Source organism: Bombus bifarius, unplaced genomic scaffold, assembly GCF_011952205.1.
Source record: "Bombus bifarius isolate JDL3187 unplaced genomic scaffold, Bbif_JDL3187 scf7180000009200, whole genome shotgun sequence".
NCBI classification, from domain to species: domain Eukaryota; kingdom Metazoa; phylum Arthropoda; class Insecta; order Hymenoptera; family Apidae; genus Bombus; species Bombus bifarius.
Genome location: NW_022884965.1, coordinates 1,632,793 through 1,655,449, shown reverse-complemented (window position 1 = coordinate 1,655,449; position 22,657 = coordinate 1,632,793). Strand labels below are relative to the sequence as shown.

Below are 22,657 nucleotides of genomic sequence, written 5' to 3'. Positions count from 1 at the left end.
CGAAAATTACACCGACGTAATTACGAAACGAGAAAACGGAAGGAAATTCTGTGGAACGATTACCAAGCTCTCGTAGTTGCTTTATTGGAAAGCCGAATCACAATTTTGCTCCACATCTGACGAAATTTCTCTAATTAACTCTGCTGCGAGCAGGTTAATCTTTCACGTCCGAATCTCGATTTCCTTTGGATCGAGAAAGCCACTCGTTTTTTCTAAAGGTTTCAAGGATACCGTAGTTTAACGTAACGCAACGTAATCACATCGATGCATGCCTTTTCCCTGGTTTCTCTGCAACTTGAGAAATTTCCTAACGATGAAAAAATATTGTCTGATCGAGAGTAATCCGTAGAACGCAGCAGAGGCGAGCTAAACGCAACCTCTCGCTCTTTCAACTCTCGGTCGCTTGCAGCTTCAAGACCGAAGGCAATTTCGATTTCTTCCACGAGGAAACGTTTCGAGGCCTTCTCTCGGCCGAACAAAAAGAAAAAAAAAAAGAAAGAAAGGAAAAAGAGGAACCCAAAATAGCTTCACATAACCCGACCATTTAGGAGGTGGTTAAAAGCGAAATAAACGGAGTAATCGTGAAAGAATGAGCGGAATGAGGGTAAAGAGGGTGGAGGAGTGTCACCACGAGCAAGAGGGAGAGCAGTCTGTTAACAATGCTGACAAGGAATAAGTTCGGCAAACATCGGCGCGATCCTCAAATATCGGCGGTCGCTTTGATCGTGCCGTGCCGTTAGACACTCGCGCGAGCCAAGTCCTCTTTGCTCTCTCTCACCTTTCCTCTATTTATGTATTATCGCCGCGACACCGATCCCCGGGCTCGATCCTCCTCGTCGACTGGTTGGCTGGTTTTCATCGTTTCCACGAATGGAAACGAGGAATATCTTCCATTCATAAAAACGGCGTTACTCTCGCGAGTCACGTAGCGACGCGCGACGACGATCGCGAGATCCGTCCGCGGCTCCGCGATTTCGCTATGGCCATCCAAGGACTAAGGCCGACGACGTTCTTCCTTCTATTCTTTTTCGCTCTACCCGATCATTATGCCTCTTTCGTCGGCCACCTTTGATTTCTGATCGCGATTTCTGACGTCCGCTAGTGCACCATGCTAGTGCACACGAGTTTCCCAGGACCGTTGATGGTTACTCGAGATCGGCGTGCAATGAGACCGTGAAAATTCAGGGCTGTACGCGATATTGAAATTGTATCTGTTGCAGAGAGATATAGACAAACACAAGATAAAGAAAGAGGGACGAAAAGAGGTATAGGTTTGGTATTGAAAAGCGTAAAGTTCGCTTTTATCATTTTTTAACACGAATTTTATAACACGTTTGAGAGAGTTACTTGATTTTGATGGGTTTTGGCCCGGTCTTTTGTCGGTTCGCTCAAACTATTAGAAAGTGAAACTACTTCCTCGTTGCGATAGCACCTTAAAAATGAAATTAGGTGGAAGCTGGATACTTTCGAATCGGAGGATTACCGTTCCTTTTTTCTTCTTCTTTCTTGCTAGCTCCAATTACTCCATTATAGTTTGTATTTTAAACCGATTATTATTATGGAAGATATACTATTTTTGCTCAGAGTTTCTTGGAACATTTATATAACCGAAATATTTGCGATTATTATCAAAGAGAGGTAGAGACACCGCGAATTGTCGAGAACTCAAGGGTGCCTAAGAGCACCGGTGGAAGCGATCCGGCTAGTCGAGAGATCTTCAAACAGAGATAATCGCCGCAGGTGTCACGCGCAAGCATTTTCGACAATAATCGAGAAATACCGACTGTGATTTCGGTCGGTTGGTTTAGGAGCCGTCTGGCTTGCGCGAGGGCCAAGCAGTTTACCTACGATACGATGTACCTGCCCTCCAGTGATAAATTTCACCGGCCCCTCATGGACAGGTGGACGCCAATCTCATTCTCCTCCTCGTCTCTCTTTTTTCGTTTCCTTTTAATTTCGTTTCGTTTCTATGGATCTGTCTGGCAGACCGATCGAAACGCGTCTCGATGCGAGGTTATGGCAGTTCACACCGAAGATTTTAATTAACCACCTTTAACATCATGTTTCTACTTTTGCATTCTATCTTCTACTAAGATCGTTTATCGCTTTCCATTGAACGCTCCGATGTTAGCACAGCGCGATGTTCGACGTTCCAATTTACATTGCAATTTCAATTTCGTTTCGCACAATGTCTTCTAGAACATTCGTTTCAATTATTGCAGGATATTATTGGAATAATAAATCATTCTAATTATTACGACCGTGTTATTTCAACTCGTTTTGGTAACTTTAGTAACGTGATCGTCTCTTTTTTTTCTCTTCTCCTTGTTTCTTTATTCTTTCGTCAACTTTCTCTCTCGCTTCGATCGAATTCGTCAAATGACTATATCTGCCAGTAAACGAGGAAATAAACGATATTTCTATACTTTGCTGACCATTCCTCTGATCCCTGAGATCGCAGAAATTCTCGACGAGTCAACGAAAAAATATCAACGTATCGAGACTTCGACCTGGGATTCGATCAACGCAGAATATTAACCGCGAGGATCTCGATGATGTTTGTCCTCGATGATCGCGCGAGTTCGAAGATGGCAAGTCTCGGTGGCGAGCAACATTCTGATAGTGTGTCGATGCGGTACGTGACGAGCCGTGTCTCGATTCGACAAAGGGGATACATCCTTGGCGGCGCTTATTATTCATAAGAAAGGCAAATTCTGAATAAATCATAATAACGAATGCGTCAGAGGGTTCTGACGTCCTGCAATGCAATCGCGAATGCACGCCGTGTCTCCGTGCAGCAGGTGCTTCGTCGACGGTTGTAGCACGCACGGTACCAAACTTCGAGAAATGGATCGTGTTAACATCAAACTACTTGCAATTCCACTTACTCGTTAATTGTCTTTCCGATTGATCCAGACAGAAATCACGGTAGTGTGAGTAGTACACGCGATATATTGTGTTGTTCGAACGAAGAATACTAACCCCTTCTTCGTTTATGGTTCCACTTCAACTACACGTTACAGATCAATTTATGATTACCAGACTGCGCATGTTTATGCAGGTTCATATTTTTATCGATATGATCGAAAAATTGAAACTTAACTAAAGTGTTGTTTCACCTATTGAATATTCTATCGCGTGCTTTATTTTCGATGTTGTATATATATTCTTTTATAAAACACAAACAGCTTCAAATTTCTTATGAATGCAGAGAATCCTATTATGGCAATATACAGGGTGGGTGGTAACTGGTGCTACAAGCGGAAAGGGGGTGATTCTACGCGAAAAAATAAGTCGAAAATATAGAAAAATTTTTTTTTGTAATTTTTCCATCGGGACAAAGATCTACAGTGAGATCCGTCATAACGCACCGCACGCGTACCGAGCGAAAATTCAAAGTCGATTTTCTCGAAAACAAAGCCTCGAACGAACAATTTTATTCTATATTTTCGATTTCTTTTTTCGCGTAGAATCACCTCCCTTCCACTTGTACCACCAGTTACCAACCACCCTGTATAAATTTTATCCACTTGCAACCAGCCGATTATTGCTTGGCGAGACTATCTTTCTATTTAAAATCTTGAACGAATTTGTCGATTGTCCAGACAGTTTCTTAACTTCATCGACTTCTGCACACCATTTTCTATTCTATCCTTCGTTCTTCTCCTCCTATTGCTCGTATACGTGAGTCAGGCAACGTTTTATGCAATAATATCAACTTTTTCTTCAGTTCAACCAGCAATCCAAGAAAGAAGGTTTATGCAGGCTTAGCTAACCCGAGCGATGCATTAGCGTAGAGCTACAGTACAACGTATTTATACACGTATTTGTCTTACTACTGTCTCACAGCGATTGTATCACCCCGACGCTTGTTTTCCTCTTACTATATATCACCTTTCTTGTGAAAGGGATCTTTCTCGTTTAATTAATAAATTAAATTTAATTAAAAATCCGCAGTCTAACGATCGCTAATTTTTAATGTAAAGAATTGTAATTAATGCCGGGGTACAAACGAAACTTTGTTAGAAATATTACGTCTAATTATAAATACGACCATAATTCATACTACGATTCATAATTCATAGTGTGATGTGATAGTGCGAGACACGGCAAGCGGTTAAACAAAAAGAAGACTTTGGTATCATAGCGATATAATTACTCTTACACCAATGTCTAATATAAAACGAAGGAAATGTCTTCTAGAATAATAAAATTCTCGTTTCTCCCTCTGACCTTGTGTTTCAAAATCTTCAAACTCCAAATTCTCTTTCTCTTCATTTTGGATATTGTACGTATCGATATAATCTCCATGAAGAAGACTGATTGCAAATTGCCTAGTAGATATACGAAAACAAAAATATATTGTTTTTAATACGAATAGCGTGCATTTTTGCACCTTTAAACTTTGTATAAATCAAATAAAACACAATAAATTTTCAATCCAAAGAATCGAGATGAAAGCTGCAGCTCGAACGAAGCTTCGTTATAAATACAAATTGCCTGAGTTGGATTGCAAGCATAATTCATACTATGACTGTGATACGATACTATGAGGCAAGGCAAGGGATTATGTAGAAAACCTTGATAACATATTGCAATTTATCCTACATCGTTGTCTAACACAAAACGAAAGGAGATATCTCCTGAAAGAATAAAATTCTCGTTTCACTCGTTTCCCAAACTCCAAATCCTCTTGTGCTTTAATTTGAATATTTTATATACTCGAATGAATAAAACTAACTTCCAGTGTAAATAAGCAGTTGAAAATAAAGCTGCAGTTCAAACGACACTTTGTTATAAATACAAACTGCCTTTACGTTAAGTTGAAGCCATAATCCGTACCGCAAGTCCTAACATCGTAAGGGACTTGTACTTCAACCCGACTCGTATCCGCTTAAATGAAAAACCGTAATACCACGGCGCTATAATTTAACCTACGTCAATCTCTACCATAAAAGAGCTATCTCCCAAAAGAATAAAATCCTCCTTTGATCTCCGCTCCAAAATTTCCAAACTCCAAATCCTCTTACTCCCTTAAATCATCATCAGCCTACAGCCAAACTGTGACAAATGCCAGAGCAAAGACAATGGACGTCGAGAAGAAGATCGATAGTACAGAGGAGTAAAGAACAAAGAAACGAGAAAGGAAGGATGAAAAGACGATATTATAGAGAGAACTAGAAGAAAAAGGTGGCGAAAAAGAAGGAAGAAGAAAGGACTAGAGAATCAGCGCGACTGCGGACCGCTGTAAAGTGGAACGGCGCGAGGTTGCTCGTTAGGTTCACGGAGGTCAGACTGTAGGTGATCTGGCCGGAGGGTACGAACCCGGGGCATGTAGACCGGAAGTAACGTCACACCCGCGTGGCTCTGAATGCGCATACCGGATGTGTGGCATCGGCTCCCCATCAGAACCATCAACATCACATTCACAATTCCTGCACATCGCCGCCTCGTCGCACATCACATCACATCGCGTATATACTCGCGCGTCTCCGTGCACGCACGCACGCACGCACGCACTCACTCACTCACTCACTTACTCACGCACGCACGCACGCACGCACGCACGCACGCACGTACCATTGCACGCAGCAAGGTTTTTCCCGGTTTCGAAAGGGCACACACGCAGACCATACTCCGATTTTTCGACAAATTTCTCTCGTTCGCGGTCGACCGTGACGCGTTGTGCAACCAAACGAGAAGCTCGTTCGAGTATCGTGCGCTGAAGTTTCCAGAGGTTTTCGTTCTGCGGAATAATCGTTTCGAGTTGTCGCGTTTTGCTTCTGTTCTTTAGGCGTGCAGGATATTTTAGAGCGGATTTCTTTTTCGGAACTGCTGAGAGCAATGCTCTTGGTCTCGAAGAGTAAGACGAACAAAGTATCGAGGTTTTGAGTTTCAGAAGTGACTGGCATAACGTACGTGTTAGTACAATTTTTGGAGAACGAGAGCGCGTAAATAAGACAGATTTTCCTATGGGGTTGTTGGATCGACTTGGAGCTGAGGAGTAGATAGACGCAGAGAGTAGATAAAGTTTGGAAATTTTGAAATTTTCGAAGGATAGCGAGGTCATAGAGAGTGGAACAGGATATACATTTTAGCTGGAGAACGCGGAATGTTAAAAGATGGTAAGACGAATGTTAAAGAATGTCGTAGTTAAAAGGAATGATATGTATCGAGGAATATTACGTCGATTAAAACCTCGATTGATCATACTTATTAGAATAGCAACCGGGAAAAAACGCAAATGCCACAAACCGTTGCAAAAACGCTGGGGCTTGATTAATCAGCATCTGCTTCTGACTCTCGATTCTCAATAAATGCATTTTCCGAGGATATCTTAATCAGGATCAATAAATGTATCCAGTCTTGATCAACATTTATGCTATACCGAGCTGATTAACGTCTTAACGATACATTCAAGGCGTCTCTAATACCTTCTTAATGAGATTAGATTCAAGAACTTCGATCTCATCCAACACACTGAAACATTCTATCTTTCAATATCGATCCACGAGATTCTCGACGAGAAAAAAAGAAAAAAAGAAAAAGGGACATTCTGTGACATAGAAGATAAATGTCTCTATTAGCAAAAAAAAAAAAAAAAAATTCTTTGAGATACGAGATAAAAGAAGAAAAAAATAGATCATATACATTTGCAGGCTATAGTTCACGTCGGTATAGAAAAAGCAATCGAACAAACACGTACACAGAGATCGGATGAAAACGTCAAAGCTCGCGAATAGGATCACGAGTATCGCGGCAATGATCCTGTAATTAGAAGTCGTTGAGAAACCTGTACGCCATGGAACGTGCATAAGGAGGAAGGGAAAAGAGGCGAAGTAAGAAAGAAGGAAAGAAAGAAAGACGAAAGAACGTTTTCCACGAGGTTGGAATACGAGTATACGCGGTATTAAGAGAAGAAGAAGAAGAAGAAGAAGAAGAAGAAGAAGAAGGAAAAAGGCGGCACTCACCTTTGGTTATGTTGAGGCGGACTCGTTCCTTCTCCCAGGAGGCGAAAGAGGCCTCCAGGGCCTCGGTCATCTTCTTGTTGGTCCCAGGTGTTAACGGCGGCACTTGTGCCGGTATATCTGCAACGTGAGGATACGCTCAAATTAAGCGGCTGCGTGTACCACAATACACTTGATATGGTAATAATATACTTAATAATATACTTAATATACTCAACTGGATAATATACCTAACTGGAAATTTGTGCGAGGGCTAACGAAAAGAAAACATAGTATTTTTTGAATTTAGATTTTCCAAATTTCTATGGTGGAGAAGTCGACATTTATCGAATACGGGGCTGTTTACGTTTGAAAATATCACAACCTGGAATATCCTGCACGTTGGGGTTCCCAGTGATTCAGCAATCTCACACAACTAAAATTCCTCGTTCGAATCTAAATTCCCTCTGCGCTACAGTACATAATAAACAAAGTCTACAAAACCAGAATTACCCCACAATTACAGACGCAATTTTAAAATCTCCCACATTAATTGTGCCGGTGATTATGAAAGTGTGCTAAATCAAGAATCTAAAACAGATGAGTTTATCGGTTATCTCGCTTTGCTTCTACTTACGTTACGATAATCTGACATCATCTTTGCGAAGTAAATAATAGAAATCGAAGCGTTGCATCGAGTTGATTGTTGCGTCTTTCAACAGAATTCGCTTTGTCCGTCAAACGCGAAACGTTAAATATCTTTCTGAATCACCGGCGAAACTATGACCAACGATCCCAATTTCTCCGACACCTATACAGCTCCGAGACCTACCCTAAACCATCTCCTTCCTAATGAAATACCTTGCCATTCTCAAAGCTCTCTCAACCTCCGTACACATTATACGTATACATATACCTTCCAACCGAGCACAAACATTGTCTATGAAAATTATCGGTAGGTGGTAAACTGCGTGTTTGTTGGAAAAGGGGAGACAGGTAGAGAGGCAGACAGACTCGGAACAGTCGGGATCGGTGGATGTGTGAGAAGCCAGGTTAATGGTACTTCTCACAAAGCGGCGTGCACGCGGTCGCGCGCGCGTCAGCGTGCAGAAGAGAGAGCCGGAGGAGCGTGTAGACGGAGGAGCGTCAGGTGTCGCGGCGGCGGCGGCGGCAGGAGCAGCGAAAGCGAACAGAGGCGAGGGGGGCATGCACACTACATCCTAGATAGCATCGTCGTAAAGAGGGGTGCAACTGGCGGGCAGGTGCAGGTGCATCGTCGTTGTAGGTACGCTTGCTCTATGCCGTGCACAACGCGGCGTACGCCTTATGGCGCGATCGCTCAATGCTCTCCTCTCCGCGATTCTTTGTCTACCATCTATACGATATACAATATATATGAGTAGACTTTGAAAGTTCTTCGGGGTTTAAGATTAAACGTCCGTTTCCTTAAACTATCTGTAGCGTACATCGAGTTCCTCCTGATGGTTTCGTTGAAAGTTTGACGGTACGTTATTTTCACGTATGCATCACCTATGTGGCATTTAATTTTTTTTTAGGGAACCTAGCTCTATCGAGATGGAAATATTCGTTTTTGAAGTTGAAAGTTTTGTATGATTGTCGAGTCGCTGCAAAAATGACTTTTTAATTAATTGCGGAGAAGCCGTTACTACGAAATCGATAGAAAAAGTAATACGTAAAATGGCTAGAAGAATCTTTTTCTTTCTTTTTTTCTTCTTTTTTTCTTTAAGGAAATTTAGCCTTCGTCTCGTCGTTTTTGGATAAAAGTACGTGCGTACTGTGAAGTATGCGATATCGGTCGTTTCTGCGCTCAAAGTGCCGTATATTATAACGCGAAGTTGCGCCGCTCTGCCCATTTCTGAATTGTTTGTTAGTGCGCGCGCGTAGAAAGTACAGACAGCCAAGAAATTCCTTCCTACACGGAGAATCTCGGACATGCGCGAAGAATATGATTTTCGAGTCTCGGCGTGCTTTGATCTCGAAGAATATTATCGCGCCACAAATACCTTAAGATGTTCTTTGATTTCGTTTCATACGTTATTCCAGTTTGTCAGGCGATACTGTTTTCTGTCTGGCATTTACGTACGAGCACGCATTTGAAATTCCTGAGGGGATGGTCAAGGATTGAATTTTGTTTCGTTATCTGATGTTCCTTGTCTTTTCATTACGGGCTACCTTATCGTAGGTTAGACTGGAGTTTTGGGGTGAATTTGTGAACGTTCCGAGGCTAGAAATTAGCCTAGAACGTTTCGATGGCCAGGCAATACTTAATTGCGCTGCAGATTATGCTTCTACGAAATGTCTTTAACTGTTAGAATTTCATTCGAGAAAAAATCCATCGTTTTGGAAAGTCTATATCAGAAGGAAGCTGAAGACCTGCGGCCATACATGACCAGACCACTGGCTTTATTTTCACACCAGCCACCGTTCAATCTTATCAAACCTGCTTCGTTACGTTTCTTCCGTTTTCGATAAACGCAAATTATCCGTCAAGCTCGAACTTTATTCTCTTCGCTTCTACGAAACGAAGCTTTAAAACGAAACCTGTTCTCAAAACAGTAAATCGAACGATTTATGATTTATCAAGATTTACGAAGAAGGAAGAAAGAAAGGAGGAGGAGGAGGGAGAAGAAGAAGAAGAAGAAGGAAAAGACGAAAAAGAAAAGGAACAAGGAGACGAAGAAACAGGAGAACGCGTTCTAGACGAAAGAAACTTAGGATGGCGCGGTGCGATAAAAATCGTGTTTCCTTGGGGAACGCGGGGATATCTGCACAGCTGGATTTGCATGGCTATAAGCTCTTCCAACGGCGTACCGCCGAAAGTCCATTAAGTATGTATGGCGTGCACGCACGGTAAGTCTCCCGTAACCCATAAGCACCTTTGTCTCAACGCGCACAGGCACACGCGGCCGCGTGCGTGTGCGTACAGCCACTCACGAACACGTGCGAGCCAACAAATTTGCATGCCGGCGCGCTGGTTACAAACGTACAAAGTATCGACGCTGTTCGTGGTCGTTTCGAGCCAGCTATTCGCTAGAGAGCTCTCCCGATCGTCCGACGTATCCTTAAATGGCTTTGGCGAATTTGACACGCGATAGAAATAATAAATCACGAATATCGTTAATCCTTCCCCGTAAAACGGGCTTATATTGTAGAATCGATGTATAATTTGTAAAAGAAGGGAACGTTTTTTTCAAAATTTATTCATCCTCCGATACGTAAAATTTGAGAAGATATTTAAGAGATGTACGAACGTGAAGCTAAGAAGTTAAGAAATCGAAATGTTTTACAAGATGACAAACGGATCGATCTATTTGCGTAAAATGCTAGACTTAGAGTTCACGATAAAGTCAGAGTCATGAATTACTCACGATTCTGTTACCTATCAATTTCTGACCGTCATTCGTATCACGTGTACAGCGATACGCTATTTACGATCGTACGTTCCGATATGAAAATTAAGAAATTTCCAGAAAACGTGGTCGATCAGCTCGACTTCCAAGCGATACGACTATTAGCCTCGAAAGCTCGGACCAAACTGAAAAATTACGACGAATTACGATCTCCTTCTTTAAGAAGTAAATAAAATGTTGGCTGTAAAGAATTTTCAAAACCTTCTTCTACAGATAATCCTAAACGAATTCGTTGAAAAATCGGCACAGCCTTGTCGCGAAACACCATATCCAACAGAGGGAGCGATGGCACGGGTGCAAAGTGTATCAGCCACGATACGGAATTATTCATCGTGACGAGGGAACGTACGCGTCGTGGAACGTGTAATCGTCAGGAGGAGAAGGATTGTCCGGTTGTAAGGATCGAGAGAACGGAGAACGCCGGCACGGCTGCCGGAGAAGTCGAATTGAAAACCCACGTGCCACGGCGCAACGCTTGCCCCGTGGTTGGAATATCAATCGGACCACATTTGCAGGAACGACGCCTGTGGCTGGCTCGTTGCGAATGCCGTGTATGATCGAGCACGACGAGCTCTGCCAGTAAATGCCCGATGCCCCCTCGGATTCCGTGGATCGCGATGGAGTCGATCCTGAGGCCTCGCAGATTTATCTCCTGTCAGTACCAAGCGAATCGAAGACCTCCGTGATCGAAGAATTTTAGGTCGAATTCGTACCTTCTACAAATTTCTCCATCGAATATTTGCTTCACGCGAATCGCGTATTCGTCGTGAGAATGTTTAAACAGCGAGGTCGCCTTTCTAAAAATTTGCCTCAGTTTGGTGTGTTCCGAAAGCCGAATTTACGCTGTTGCGATTTGCTTTCATACGCCGATGAAACGAAGCAGTGGTGAATTTCGGTTAACGTTTGCTTCAGTTTGAGGGATTACACATTTTCTGGATCTGTGTGCAGCTTTTAGGGAGAAAGATTCGAAATTTGGCTTTTACTTGGATGGGAAATATGGAATAGGGGGATTTCTTTTTATGAGAAAATTGGAGGTTCGTTGTGTCCAGCGGTTTTTATTTGTAGAGGATCGTTTAGTCTGTGTAGAGGATGGTTGGTTTGTTCGAATAACGAGATAACTCGCTGTTGAAAACCGTCAAGTATATTTAAAATGATAAATAAATTAATACAGACAATAATCGCTCGTACTAACAGATTCGCCAAAGATAATGTAAATCGCTAATTAGATCGCTGATAACACGTTGATAACTAATAGATACCGAACTCCTTACGATCGCGTCCGTTTATTTATACTGGTCGGGGGAGAGCCGGAAAATTCAAATTCGTCTACGTTTGATGGATGCACATAACGGCGACATTGTTTTGCCTGGAGTTCATTTATTATTACATTATGTGTATTCTAACGATATTGCTACTCCGAGGCAAAACAACAACATGATTTGAACATACATATGTACCGCTACATATTTATTGAAATTCATTTGAAATTTCACTTTTTTTATGGAATCCACTCGCTACATGTAAGTGGAAGTAAAGATGAAGTTAGTAGACGAAAATATAAAACAAAAATCTTTTCTTTTTTCTTTAACGTTTCCATCGAGACAACAATCTACAGTGAGATCCGTTATAACGAGACGCGATAAAGTGAAAGAAAATTCAAAGTCGATTTTCTCGAAAACAAAGCCTCGAACGAAAAATTTTTATTCTATATTTCCGACTTCTTTTTTCGCGTAGAATCACCCCCTTTTGCTTGTACCACCAGTTACCAACCACTCTGTATATCTGCTCTTTGCAGCAAAAACGTATCGTTGGGCTATGTCCACAATACCGTGACACAGACCACTCAATTGCAAGATACTTAATTTTGACACTGGTGACTGATGCTAACTTGACAACGCTGACACTATATATTCTACGCGATAAATACCACTGTCGATACGTACCACGTAAAACACATAGTAATCGTGTCGATCACCTACAATTACACGAAAGTATCTAACCTACCTTAATTGAAGATTAATCAACTTACATAAAACATCTATACAATCTCCCACGAACGAGAAGTAAATTCTCTCAAGAATTTAGAGACCTGAAATACTTACAAGATACTCGACCAAATGAAATTCTTTTATTTTATCGTTATTAAATGTAGCTTGAATAGAGCCATTAAATACAGCTTCTTTTAATTCATTTTCGATAATTCTAGTCGAAGGAGGCTGCGTTTGGTATCTGCCACTTTCTCGTACGAAACCTTTCGAACCTATACAAGTAGCACCCCGTACGCAGGAGAGCCGCGGGCCGTAATTACGTTACAAGTGGAACATGTGGACATTACGTTTCCTTTCGTGCGACTAATCGTATCTGATGTAATGGCTGTTAGCTGGTGAGCTGGTGATCGAAACAGGCCTATAGATCGAGGATGCATCTGCCTATCTGTGGCGATCGCGATTATCGATCGCTGTTGGGACACTCTTACGTCCTCAAACGAAAGCCTATTGAGATGTGCTGCCTTGGACAGACCGATTAATCTTCGAATAATTGCTTTGCCATCGAAGCATCGACTCTCATGGTAGGGCTTTTTTTTTTTTTAAATGAAATCGAGGATTTATTATCGCAGTTGTTTTAGACGTACGAACGCTTAAGGGGAATACTAGCTGGTTCGTTGCTGGATAAAAAAAAATTAAATCGAGTACGCGAATGAATTGAAGTTAAGTACGTGGTATAACACGCTACTTACGTGGTAACTTTGTCTAGACGGAGCTCTGTCTACCTCCGCATTCCTCGCGTTAACTTCTTGCACCATTAGGAACCATAGAGCCTCTGGAGAATACTTTTATAGCTGTCTAATTGCTTTTACTTTCCAGCCAATGTTCGCGACTAAGTGCTGTCCAATGACAGTCCAGATATTTACAATTATGCCGTGTGTGATCTCAAAATGTGAATAGGATAAACCTATTTGCGCGATATAGGATTTTTATTGCATATATGTACGCATTACGTTGACCTGTGATTTATATTGTACATAGTAATCGTAAGATTTTTATTACTTTCTCGTATATATTATTTTATACTTCGCCGCTATATTACCAAGCGTTATATTCGAGGAATATTACCAATTCAAACAGCTACGGCTAAAAAATAATTGGCGAATTTAAGGATGGAAATGGTGCAGGTGCAAGAATGGTTATTTCGTTTCTATGTGCTTTTTTTCTCTCGTTGCGGAACAAAATTCGATATCCAGACCGATATCGAAGCCAAGTTATCCGCGATGGGCATTGCTTAATCGAATGGAAATGCAAATGGCTAATGACCCGCGACCCGGCTGACACTTGACCCGGCTCGTTCAACATAAATTTGCATAGCTCGCGTTATTTGCGGCCACAGCTCAACCCCGGGCCTAACCGATATCGTACAGTCGACAGAAAAATAATTCTTTCGATACGATAAGCTTAATTGATTTGAAGCGACACACTTCTATTCGAAAGAGCCCCTTGGACGACTTGGATTTTTGGTCCCGCTGGTTTCAGACGTTAAAACGAATTTATTGCCCCTTTCAGTTTCCCTTCAGAATTTTCTACGATGGAATTAAGAGCGATTAAAGGCTGCCCGTGTAGAATGTAGGAATTAGGTTTTCAAATATGCATGAACGTGTTGTCTTGTTTTCAGTTTTGGGAACATTTAAAAGAGAAATACTCCGTTTCTAGTTTGTTATATCATAATTTTAATGCAATTTTTAATCGTCGCATTGACAACCGTTCGGTGTCGTAAAAATGTTTAATTCAATCACTCACGTTTCACCCATTTTTCTACTAAAAAAAAGGGCTCGGCTTATAGTTTGTCGTATGGCAATATAAATTTTAGTGATCGTTTCAATTTATGGGTAACACTAAAACTTTTGAAACAGACCGGACTATTCGCAACTCAAGAGCAGAATAAATTCCAGTGAACAACGAAAGAGAGTAGCACAGAATTTTTCACCGTCGAAAGGTTCCTTCTGAAACGTTCACCATTCGTTAATTATCAGCGATGGAAAGTTCACTCTCGATCTGCTCCGGTTCCGTGCACTCTTTCACTTCGAAGACAAATTTAATAATCGCCCTCGGTCACTTGGTATTCTCTGGTGATCTGCATTTTTCCCTGGTAACCGTGTACAAAGCCGAAGAATCTTTTGTCACGGCGAAACGTACTGCTTTTAATTGCAAAGCGACTGTACTTCGTCATCGTGGTCGGCTCGATCGTTCGGATTTTATCGACGGAAACATTTTTAGAGGATCGTTTCAAATTCTTAGAAGATAAATACCTTACAGAATATTATTCCATATTTTTTGAACAGTTTAACGACTGGTCCCGGTAATTCGTATCTTATGCAAAGTGATCACATTACGATGTGTAAACACGAGACAGAGTATTTTAAGTAATTCCTCATTTGAATAATGTTAAATGAATAATGTAGAAATAACAATCAGGCCCTATTTAAAAGAACGTCGTTTGAAACAACCTTCTTTGTCTAGCTTATAATTTAGCAATGACGCAATGTAAATGTACAGAAGTTTCCAACAAACTTTGCCAAATATGTACGTACCTACGCCAAATTTATTATTACACGTATATTAATTTCATTTATTTCTTTGCTTATTTTTAATTATTGCAAAGATAACAGCCTTTGGTACAGCTAAAGATCGATATAAATGAACAGATGATTAAGAATTTGCAAGAGAAGCGGAGTAGATGGGCGAACGAATCAACTACTAGAGGTATAGTTAGTCCTGTACAGAGATTTAAAGTTAAAAAGCTGGAGAAATTCCGAGCAGCCTACGTAGCTTTTTACAGTTTTACGGGCAGACGTAATGTCAGCTATGAGTCTACGTTGTCTCAACGTGACAAAAATCCGAGAGATGCTACGAGCGGATCGTTTTGAAGAAATTAATTCCATCGTGTGGTCGCGTTCTATTATACATTAGCTGCGATGATCGCAAAGAATAAAATCTTGCAAAAAAGTTTGTCTCGAATTTTTCGATTAAATTAATCTCTGTCAAAGACAAACAAGCGCTCGAATGTGTCAGAGTGAAAAAGTCGAGAACTTAAAAATTTAAAAGAACCTACGTTGCATTTCAATATATATTATGAAATAATTTCCCAGTGCCGAACAAACTAGGAAGCGCGGACCGATAAAAGCGTTTCACGTAATTGACAGAGAAAGAGAATCGAGCGTCTCTGGTTGACGTCAAATTTTCCCGGAAACGCGTGCAACGCCTGGACCATATTCTCTCTCTCTCTCTCTCTCTCTCTCTCTCTTTCTCTCTTTCTTCTTCCAAGCTGGAGAATTAAAAAACGATCGAGTTCCTTCGGCGCTCGCTTATGGGGTCGTAATTTTTTTCCCTTCTTCTCCACCACGTGGAACACGGCGAAGTAAGTTTGTAGATGAGTTTTAACGGACACGGGGCACGTGCTGGCAACGTCTTCTGGCTTATCCCTCTTTCCACGGCGACTCTGGAATATACTCAGCAGCCAAACAACTGCGGCAGCTGTCCTGAACAAACTACTAGCCTGTGTGTGCAGTTCTCGGTTCCAAAATCTTCCACTCTCTTATTTCCTTGCTACGTTACACGCATACGTGTACGACTGGAACAATTTTGTAAACTTTCGTTCTTTTTTCTTTTCTTCCTCTTTGTCCCGTTTCGAGTCTCGCTCGGACTGGTCAAGTTGCTTGAATCCAAACTGACTCGACGTCGAGTGATTTGATTAATGAGTGGAGAGATAGAAACTTGAAGATATTTCAAGTCAAGTAAATATAGAAGGTACACGTTGGTAAACCTCTGGTGTTGTTTGAATTCAAATTCGTGCTCGTACAAATCAAATTACATCCATCAAGCGATTCGAAATTAAATTGAAGCGGTAGATAGATAAATATAGAGAATTAATAATAAGTAATATACATAGAATCGATGAGTAATATAGGCAGAATTAATTGATAAAGAGCTTGCTTGACGACTGGCCTTGCATCGCAAGGATATCGAACGCATCTAGCGAAAAGTGCAACATTCTGACGAGGACGAAAACGCTTATCAGCGACACGATCCACGATATACGGGTTGAAACGGCGTGAAAAATGCCTAACTCGCCTCCATTCAACTTGACTAGTACGAACGAGACTTAATTGCGATTCTTCGAATCGTCGCTGTTCTATTTTCGTTTCTTGTTCCATCGACTTCGCCTCATTAATATTGTGTATTAATATGTATTAACGACTCATGTATTAATATTACCCAGAAAAACGTCTTGATTTAATCCGATGGGAAATTCGTGACGATTAAGATGTCAGGTCACGTGAACAAAGCAAACAAAGGTAGCAATCACTGGAAGAAAACGCTTAGTCGTGCTCTGCACGCAAGAAAACGACTGTAATTCGTTTTTATATTCGCTCCTCGTTTCTTTTTTTTTTTTTTTGTTTGTCTAGCAGTTTTCGCTCTGGACGCTGCACCGATCGTTCGTGCTTCTAATTGACACTTCCCTCTATCCGTTAATCAAGACATTAAAAACGGCACAGGTGTCGTAACTGCGATTTCTTCGCGTTTGGAAAGTTGGACAGGATCATTTTCTCCAGATAAAATTGAGTCAGACGATTGGCAAATGTAAAACTTACGAATAACGACACCTTAGCCCTTTCATAACTCTCGATGTAGCGTATACCACGATAAGTTATTAATTAAGTACGCGATAAATATACCCAGTAGTTCTCGACAAAATTGCTCTTAAATTTCAGTCCGTGAAAAATACCAGAAGAACGTTTTATCGATAGAACGCTTTTACTCTGACGAAACAGAATGATTCGTAGACATATTATCGGAACGTTGTATTTTCTCGTATTTGCTCATCGTAATGCAATTATTTCATATAGGAAAACTGGTCAATAAACATTCTGTGTCGTTGAAGAATTAACAATTGACAAGAGAAAAATTGTTCTCTTGTCTAAAACCTAAAACGATTTAACTCTAAGAGAATTAAAATTGTTGCATAAAATTTTTTACCATGAAAATACCGCTTTATATTTTTAGAAAGATCCAGTTTCGTTATATTTGATATATTACTCAATTACTTTGCGTAATTTTCTCAGCTACCTACGCTTCGTTATCTAGCGAATTATTCGAGACAAAGAAGCAGGCCACGGTTAATCAAGTTGCAAACTGTCGATCGCGCTAATTAATGAGACACACGGTGCACCGTTCCAGCGTCTATTTAGCGTGCACGTGACCCTCGTACACCTGTTGCTCGGCGGCCTCGTGGAAACGTGAAACGCGTCCAATAGGGGAACTCACCCTAATTATTCCACTTACCACTGGAAAGAACGTGAATTCGAGACGAACGAGGGTTGCTGTGGTAAAAATACACTAGAACGAAATACATATGTATTTTCCTCCCCACAGAACAGCCGCAAATCTCTAGAGGTGCGGAGAACGTTCCACGCTATTCGTTATAAAAATAGCATGAACGTGTGTCCGATATTATTAGACATTGTCCTTACATAGAGAAGGATTTCAGCGGTAGAAATGTCACACTTTTTGTCGGTATTTTTTTAAAGAACAATTTGTCACTGCTGGTGAAAAAAAAACATAGAAAAATATTCGTCTCGTTCTCGAAATCTTGTAATTTAACGCGTAAAAAGGAATAATGTTTGGAATATTTTAACCGATATTATGCGCTTCACATCGCATCGGATCGTGACAACGAGAAGGAAAAGTTCGGTACGACCTTCGGCGATTATGGCACATAGCAATGACACGCTAATGACAACATAAGGATTACATCAATTTTATGTCTACTCTAACAGAGGCAAAAATTTCGGAACAATTACGTTTATTAGTGAAAATTTATTTAATCAACGGGATAAAAGAACCTTCTTCGTTGTATGTTTATGATCACATGCACCTTCTAACTTTATTAGCGCCCACGGTGCGAATGCTCAATGCAAGATACATATTTTTTATATTTAACGAAAAGTCAGTAAAACGGTAAAAAAATTGTTTCGATATTGTTGCTAAACTGTATTTCTATGTAATTGATGTTTTGCTTCAAGTAGATTGCAGCTCCGCCACTTGGAGTCAGCGTGTTCGTTATGCCAAGTTAGAAGGATTTTAGATGAGGAGAATTGCACGAAGAAAATAAAGGTCCGTGGTTGCAGAGATTGTGGTAAGATTCCGTAATTTCCCTGTACACATCCTGTGTCGTTAAGAATATACGACACAAGTTGTATAGACTGCGGTTTCCCCGAAAGGGCTGACCAGGGCTATCCGGTAGCCAGATAAAACTTATCTATCTCGACGACGACGGTTTGTTTGCGCTTGGTACGTCGTCATTTTGTTGATAGTCTTTTCAGCCACGCCTCTCGTATGGTTAACCATCAAGAGGAACGATCGTCAGGTTTGGGAAACGAAGGAGATTCAACGAAGGATTCTTTCAAACGAGTTTGTAAATTACCGTCTTGGGAATTTGTCGTGCAACCAGAAGAGAATCGTAGTATTGTATATGTAATTCTTCACGGATCGTACTATTTCATTTTTTAAATCCTGTAGATGATAGAGATTAAACAAATTTATTCGTACGGATATTTCAAGCGTGTTTGTTTTGAAATATCGTATTTTCTCGATTTCGTTCTCTGCCAGGTATATGATTAGCGTTCAACTTCTGTAAAAGCATATGATTCATTTTCATAATTCCAGTTATCGCTACGAGCTGCTGCGAATAACGATGAATGTTAAGATAAATTACGAAAGACATAATGTTTATAATATCGCATTAGATTTCTTGACTATTTGTAACAGAGAAAACAGTCCATTTAATTCAATTCTGCAAACTTTATCACGGAAGATTGCCATCTTTGTAAAACTGTAACCGCGTACTATCTGGTTTCACGAAAGATTGTACGTTTATTACAATCCCAGTTGTATGATTAGCGTTCCACTTCTCTAAAAGCAAATTTATTTACTTCCATAATTTTACGTATTGCCGGACGATGGTAATTGCACGATTATAAATTGCAAAAGATCTAACGTTTATTATACCATAGCGTTCCTCTGCTATTTCTAACATCTCATTTTCCATTCATTCGTAACATTTCGATCTTAATTCAATTCTATCGACTTCCTCGCTTTGCAAACCTCTGTAAAACCACGTGTTCTTCCATTTAAGAGACATTGCACGGTAAGTACAAACCTAGTCACACGATCAGCGTGCAATTTCTCTAAAATCGAACGATTCGTTTCCATAATTCCAAGAGACGATACGAACAATGGTAAGTTCTACGACAAATTGCAAAAATTCCAACGTTTACAACACCATGTTTTCTGATCTGTAATTGTTTCGATCTTCTGAGCGAATTTTATTACGGTACAACGGAAATTATCCTCCAATTGAATTTTACAAACCTTTGCATGGGAGTTTGCCATCTTTGTGAAACCATAGCCATGCGTTATCTCGTTTAAGAGAGATTGTACGGTGGTCTGCGTCGGAACGAACCGAAAGCCAGGACCACGATATAATCCTGCGGGTAACGCGAGAGATAAAAAAAAGCAGCACGGCACGAAGGGGCAGCCCTTGGTCCGAATCGCGGCTCGATAATGACGACCATGTTAACGAGCGCTCTGGCGACATTGTTGATTATCGCGAAACCGCGTGTCTCGGCACGATAAGAACGGACAACGAGCGTGTTACGCTTAATAATTAACGTCTAATCGGCGAAAGTACGAATCCTTATGGCGTGTTATTAATGTCGCTAATGATCGGTGTCGTGCCAGTTAAATCAGTTAAATGGACGCAACTACTGGCGGAAATGCGGGAAACACTATGATTTGCGAGTCAGGATAACGACTGTGGGACAGCATCTCGATACGTCTATCTGTGGGATGAATCTATGGGAAAATCTGTAGATCTATAAATTCAACGAAGAAATTAATAGAGTTCGCACGTTTGGATGTTCCGATATTCTAAGGATATTCTTTTGGTGTAGTAAAATTTTCATGAAAATCTCCGCCATCTGTACAATTATCAGGCTGCAAAATTTATTCAAATTAATTTGAACAAAGGTGTAGATGTTTTTCTATTTAAAATTCTATTCGATGCCGGTATATATAAAGGAGGCTCCACACGTTGAAATATCTTGCGATTTACGTTTAACGCCTTAGAATTTTTTATAATTTTATAGAAAATAAATTTCCTATCGAAAGGAATCATCGAGGAGGCTCCTGATTTGTATCTGGCTAGGCTCTTTCGTTTTAAAATAAATGGCTAGGGATGTTCGCGTCGCAGATGGTCTCGTTTCTCGCGATTGTACTTCGTTTTCCGATTCTTAGGCGAACTTTGTCCAATACGCGTTGAAAAGCAGAATCATCCGTACGCGACTATTTTCTACAGATCTGTTTCTCTCGATTAACCAACGTCTCGCCCGTTTCTTTCTAGCCTTTAACTTTTTATCTTTTTACAATCAACATACCTCCTATCAACGATAATAGAACTGCAGTTGGGAAATGATCGGACATTTTGAAACGCGTGTTTCAACGTTGCTATCGCGCCACGAACTGAAAAGAATCGCTAATGCGCAGGTAAACTGAAACTGATGCAAATTTTATGAAGCCTAACTGTCGATGCACGCATCGCAACATATTTCAGCGAGTAGAGCGGCCTTTTAATATCCTTAAAACGAGATTCCACGGCCTATTTCTATGCGTGAAAATCGTCCTAATACCGATCCTCGCAAGCCATCGTTATTCAATTCGTCGAATTCCACGAAGTTAACTATGCGAAAAGATCAGCAGAGGGAGGAAAGTACGGGCAACAAGTGGCAGCGGCATTGTTAACCGCGGCGATTATCAAGAAACCGCGTGTTTCACCGAGATATCGTGTCCTGGCGGCGTGCGTCCCGTGATAACGTGCATGCACACCATGCCAACTTCCTGAGACGATCCGATACGTCATCGGGCGACAAATTCCAACCACGAGTATGCGCGCGTGTGTGAACGAAGCTGAAACACAGACTCCTAAAACTCTGGTACTTGCGTCCACGACGCGTTGCCACGTATGGACCAATTATCGTAGACATGTTGATTAGCCGGTTGGCTACTCTCTTCGAGCCCACTGGCAGATAAAACGGCCGATTACGCTGAATCGTTTATCGTTTCGCTGCGTTCGCTCTAAGAGCTTCGTTACCGTGGCTTTTCCACGAGAAAACTCGCCAGGCTATCGAATATTAAACGGTTCGCCAATTAGCAGCCACAAAGGGACGCCGTGCTCGAGATAAGAGCCACAGAATGACCGGCATTACGAACTTAATTATACGCATGTGTACCGTGAGAAATCATCGTTTGAACGTATCGATAGGCGAACAGGCCTGATACGAATTTATTGGCGCACGATCGATATTTTGTAGATTTTCAAATGGAAGATATCTGGTGTGTTATATATTTCTCGTAGAAAATTCCTATATCGAAATAAATAATCATTTTTTCCATTACAAAGCAGTCATTTTATTTATCTCGATATAAATTATTATTCTTAATGCAAGTTTTTGTTTTCCTGCCGCGTATGTAGTTGGCTAGTTTGTATAGTTTGCAATGGAGATCTAAATTTGGACAGGATCGATAAGCAATAGAACGACGGATCGATCGATCCAGAATTGGTTCGAACGATCGATTTTATTGACCGACTTTGACGCAGTCGAACGGAGATTATTAATAGAAAGCTGCTCGACGAATGATATATTGTTCTATGATTTCATACGCAGGTATGTCGCTCGTGGCGAAAATCTCCCGTCACTCGTTTTTATTCCAGATTCTGTCCAACTACTCCTTTCCTCCTTCCTTCGTATAGTTTCTAGTTTCGTCAAACTGAAAATCACACGAGTACTTGTATCAAAATAAATTCTAGCCAGCGCTATTGTACTTCTATATTTCCATTTTATCTTCCGTCGTAACGAGTGTCTAAAACGTCCAAAAATTATATCGTTAAACGTCTATGCGATACATTCTTTCTACAGTTTTGTTTTATTTCCTTGTAAGCGAATACTAAAAATTTACGACGATAATTTTCTTGCTGCGAAAAGCAGCACCGAGTCGAAAACGATTCGAAAGAATGTGAGAGGGTTAAACAAGGGCTACCAGTTTCTCGAAATGATCGATCGAAATGTGCATTGGTATCACGGCAATTGGTATCGAAACGGACCATTACTTTCTCATTTCGCGGCGTTATTAATTCACGAGGTCGCCGCCGGTTTTCGTCTCGACTGGCTGT

General features: G+C 40.9%; 1 protein-coding gene across 6 annotated transcripts in view; it reads right to left on the bottom strand.

The window, feature by feature from the left end:
- LOC117214447 (ETS-like protein pointed) overlaps window positions 1–22,657 on the bottom strand; it is a 143,702-nt gene that overhangs the window by 33,174 nt on the left and 87,871 nt on the right. For all 6 annotated transcript variants that reach the window (XM_033460563.1, XM_033460568.1, XM_033460566.1 and 3 more), the window contains one exon: window positions 6,972–7,088. In XM_033460563.1, the coding sequence (XP_033316454.1) occupies window positions 6,972–7,088 (117 nt within the window). The remainder of the gene's footprint in view (window positions 1–6,971; window positions 7,089–22,657) is intronic.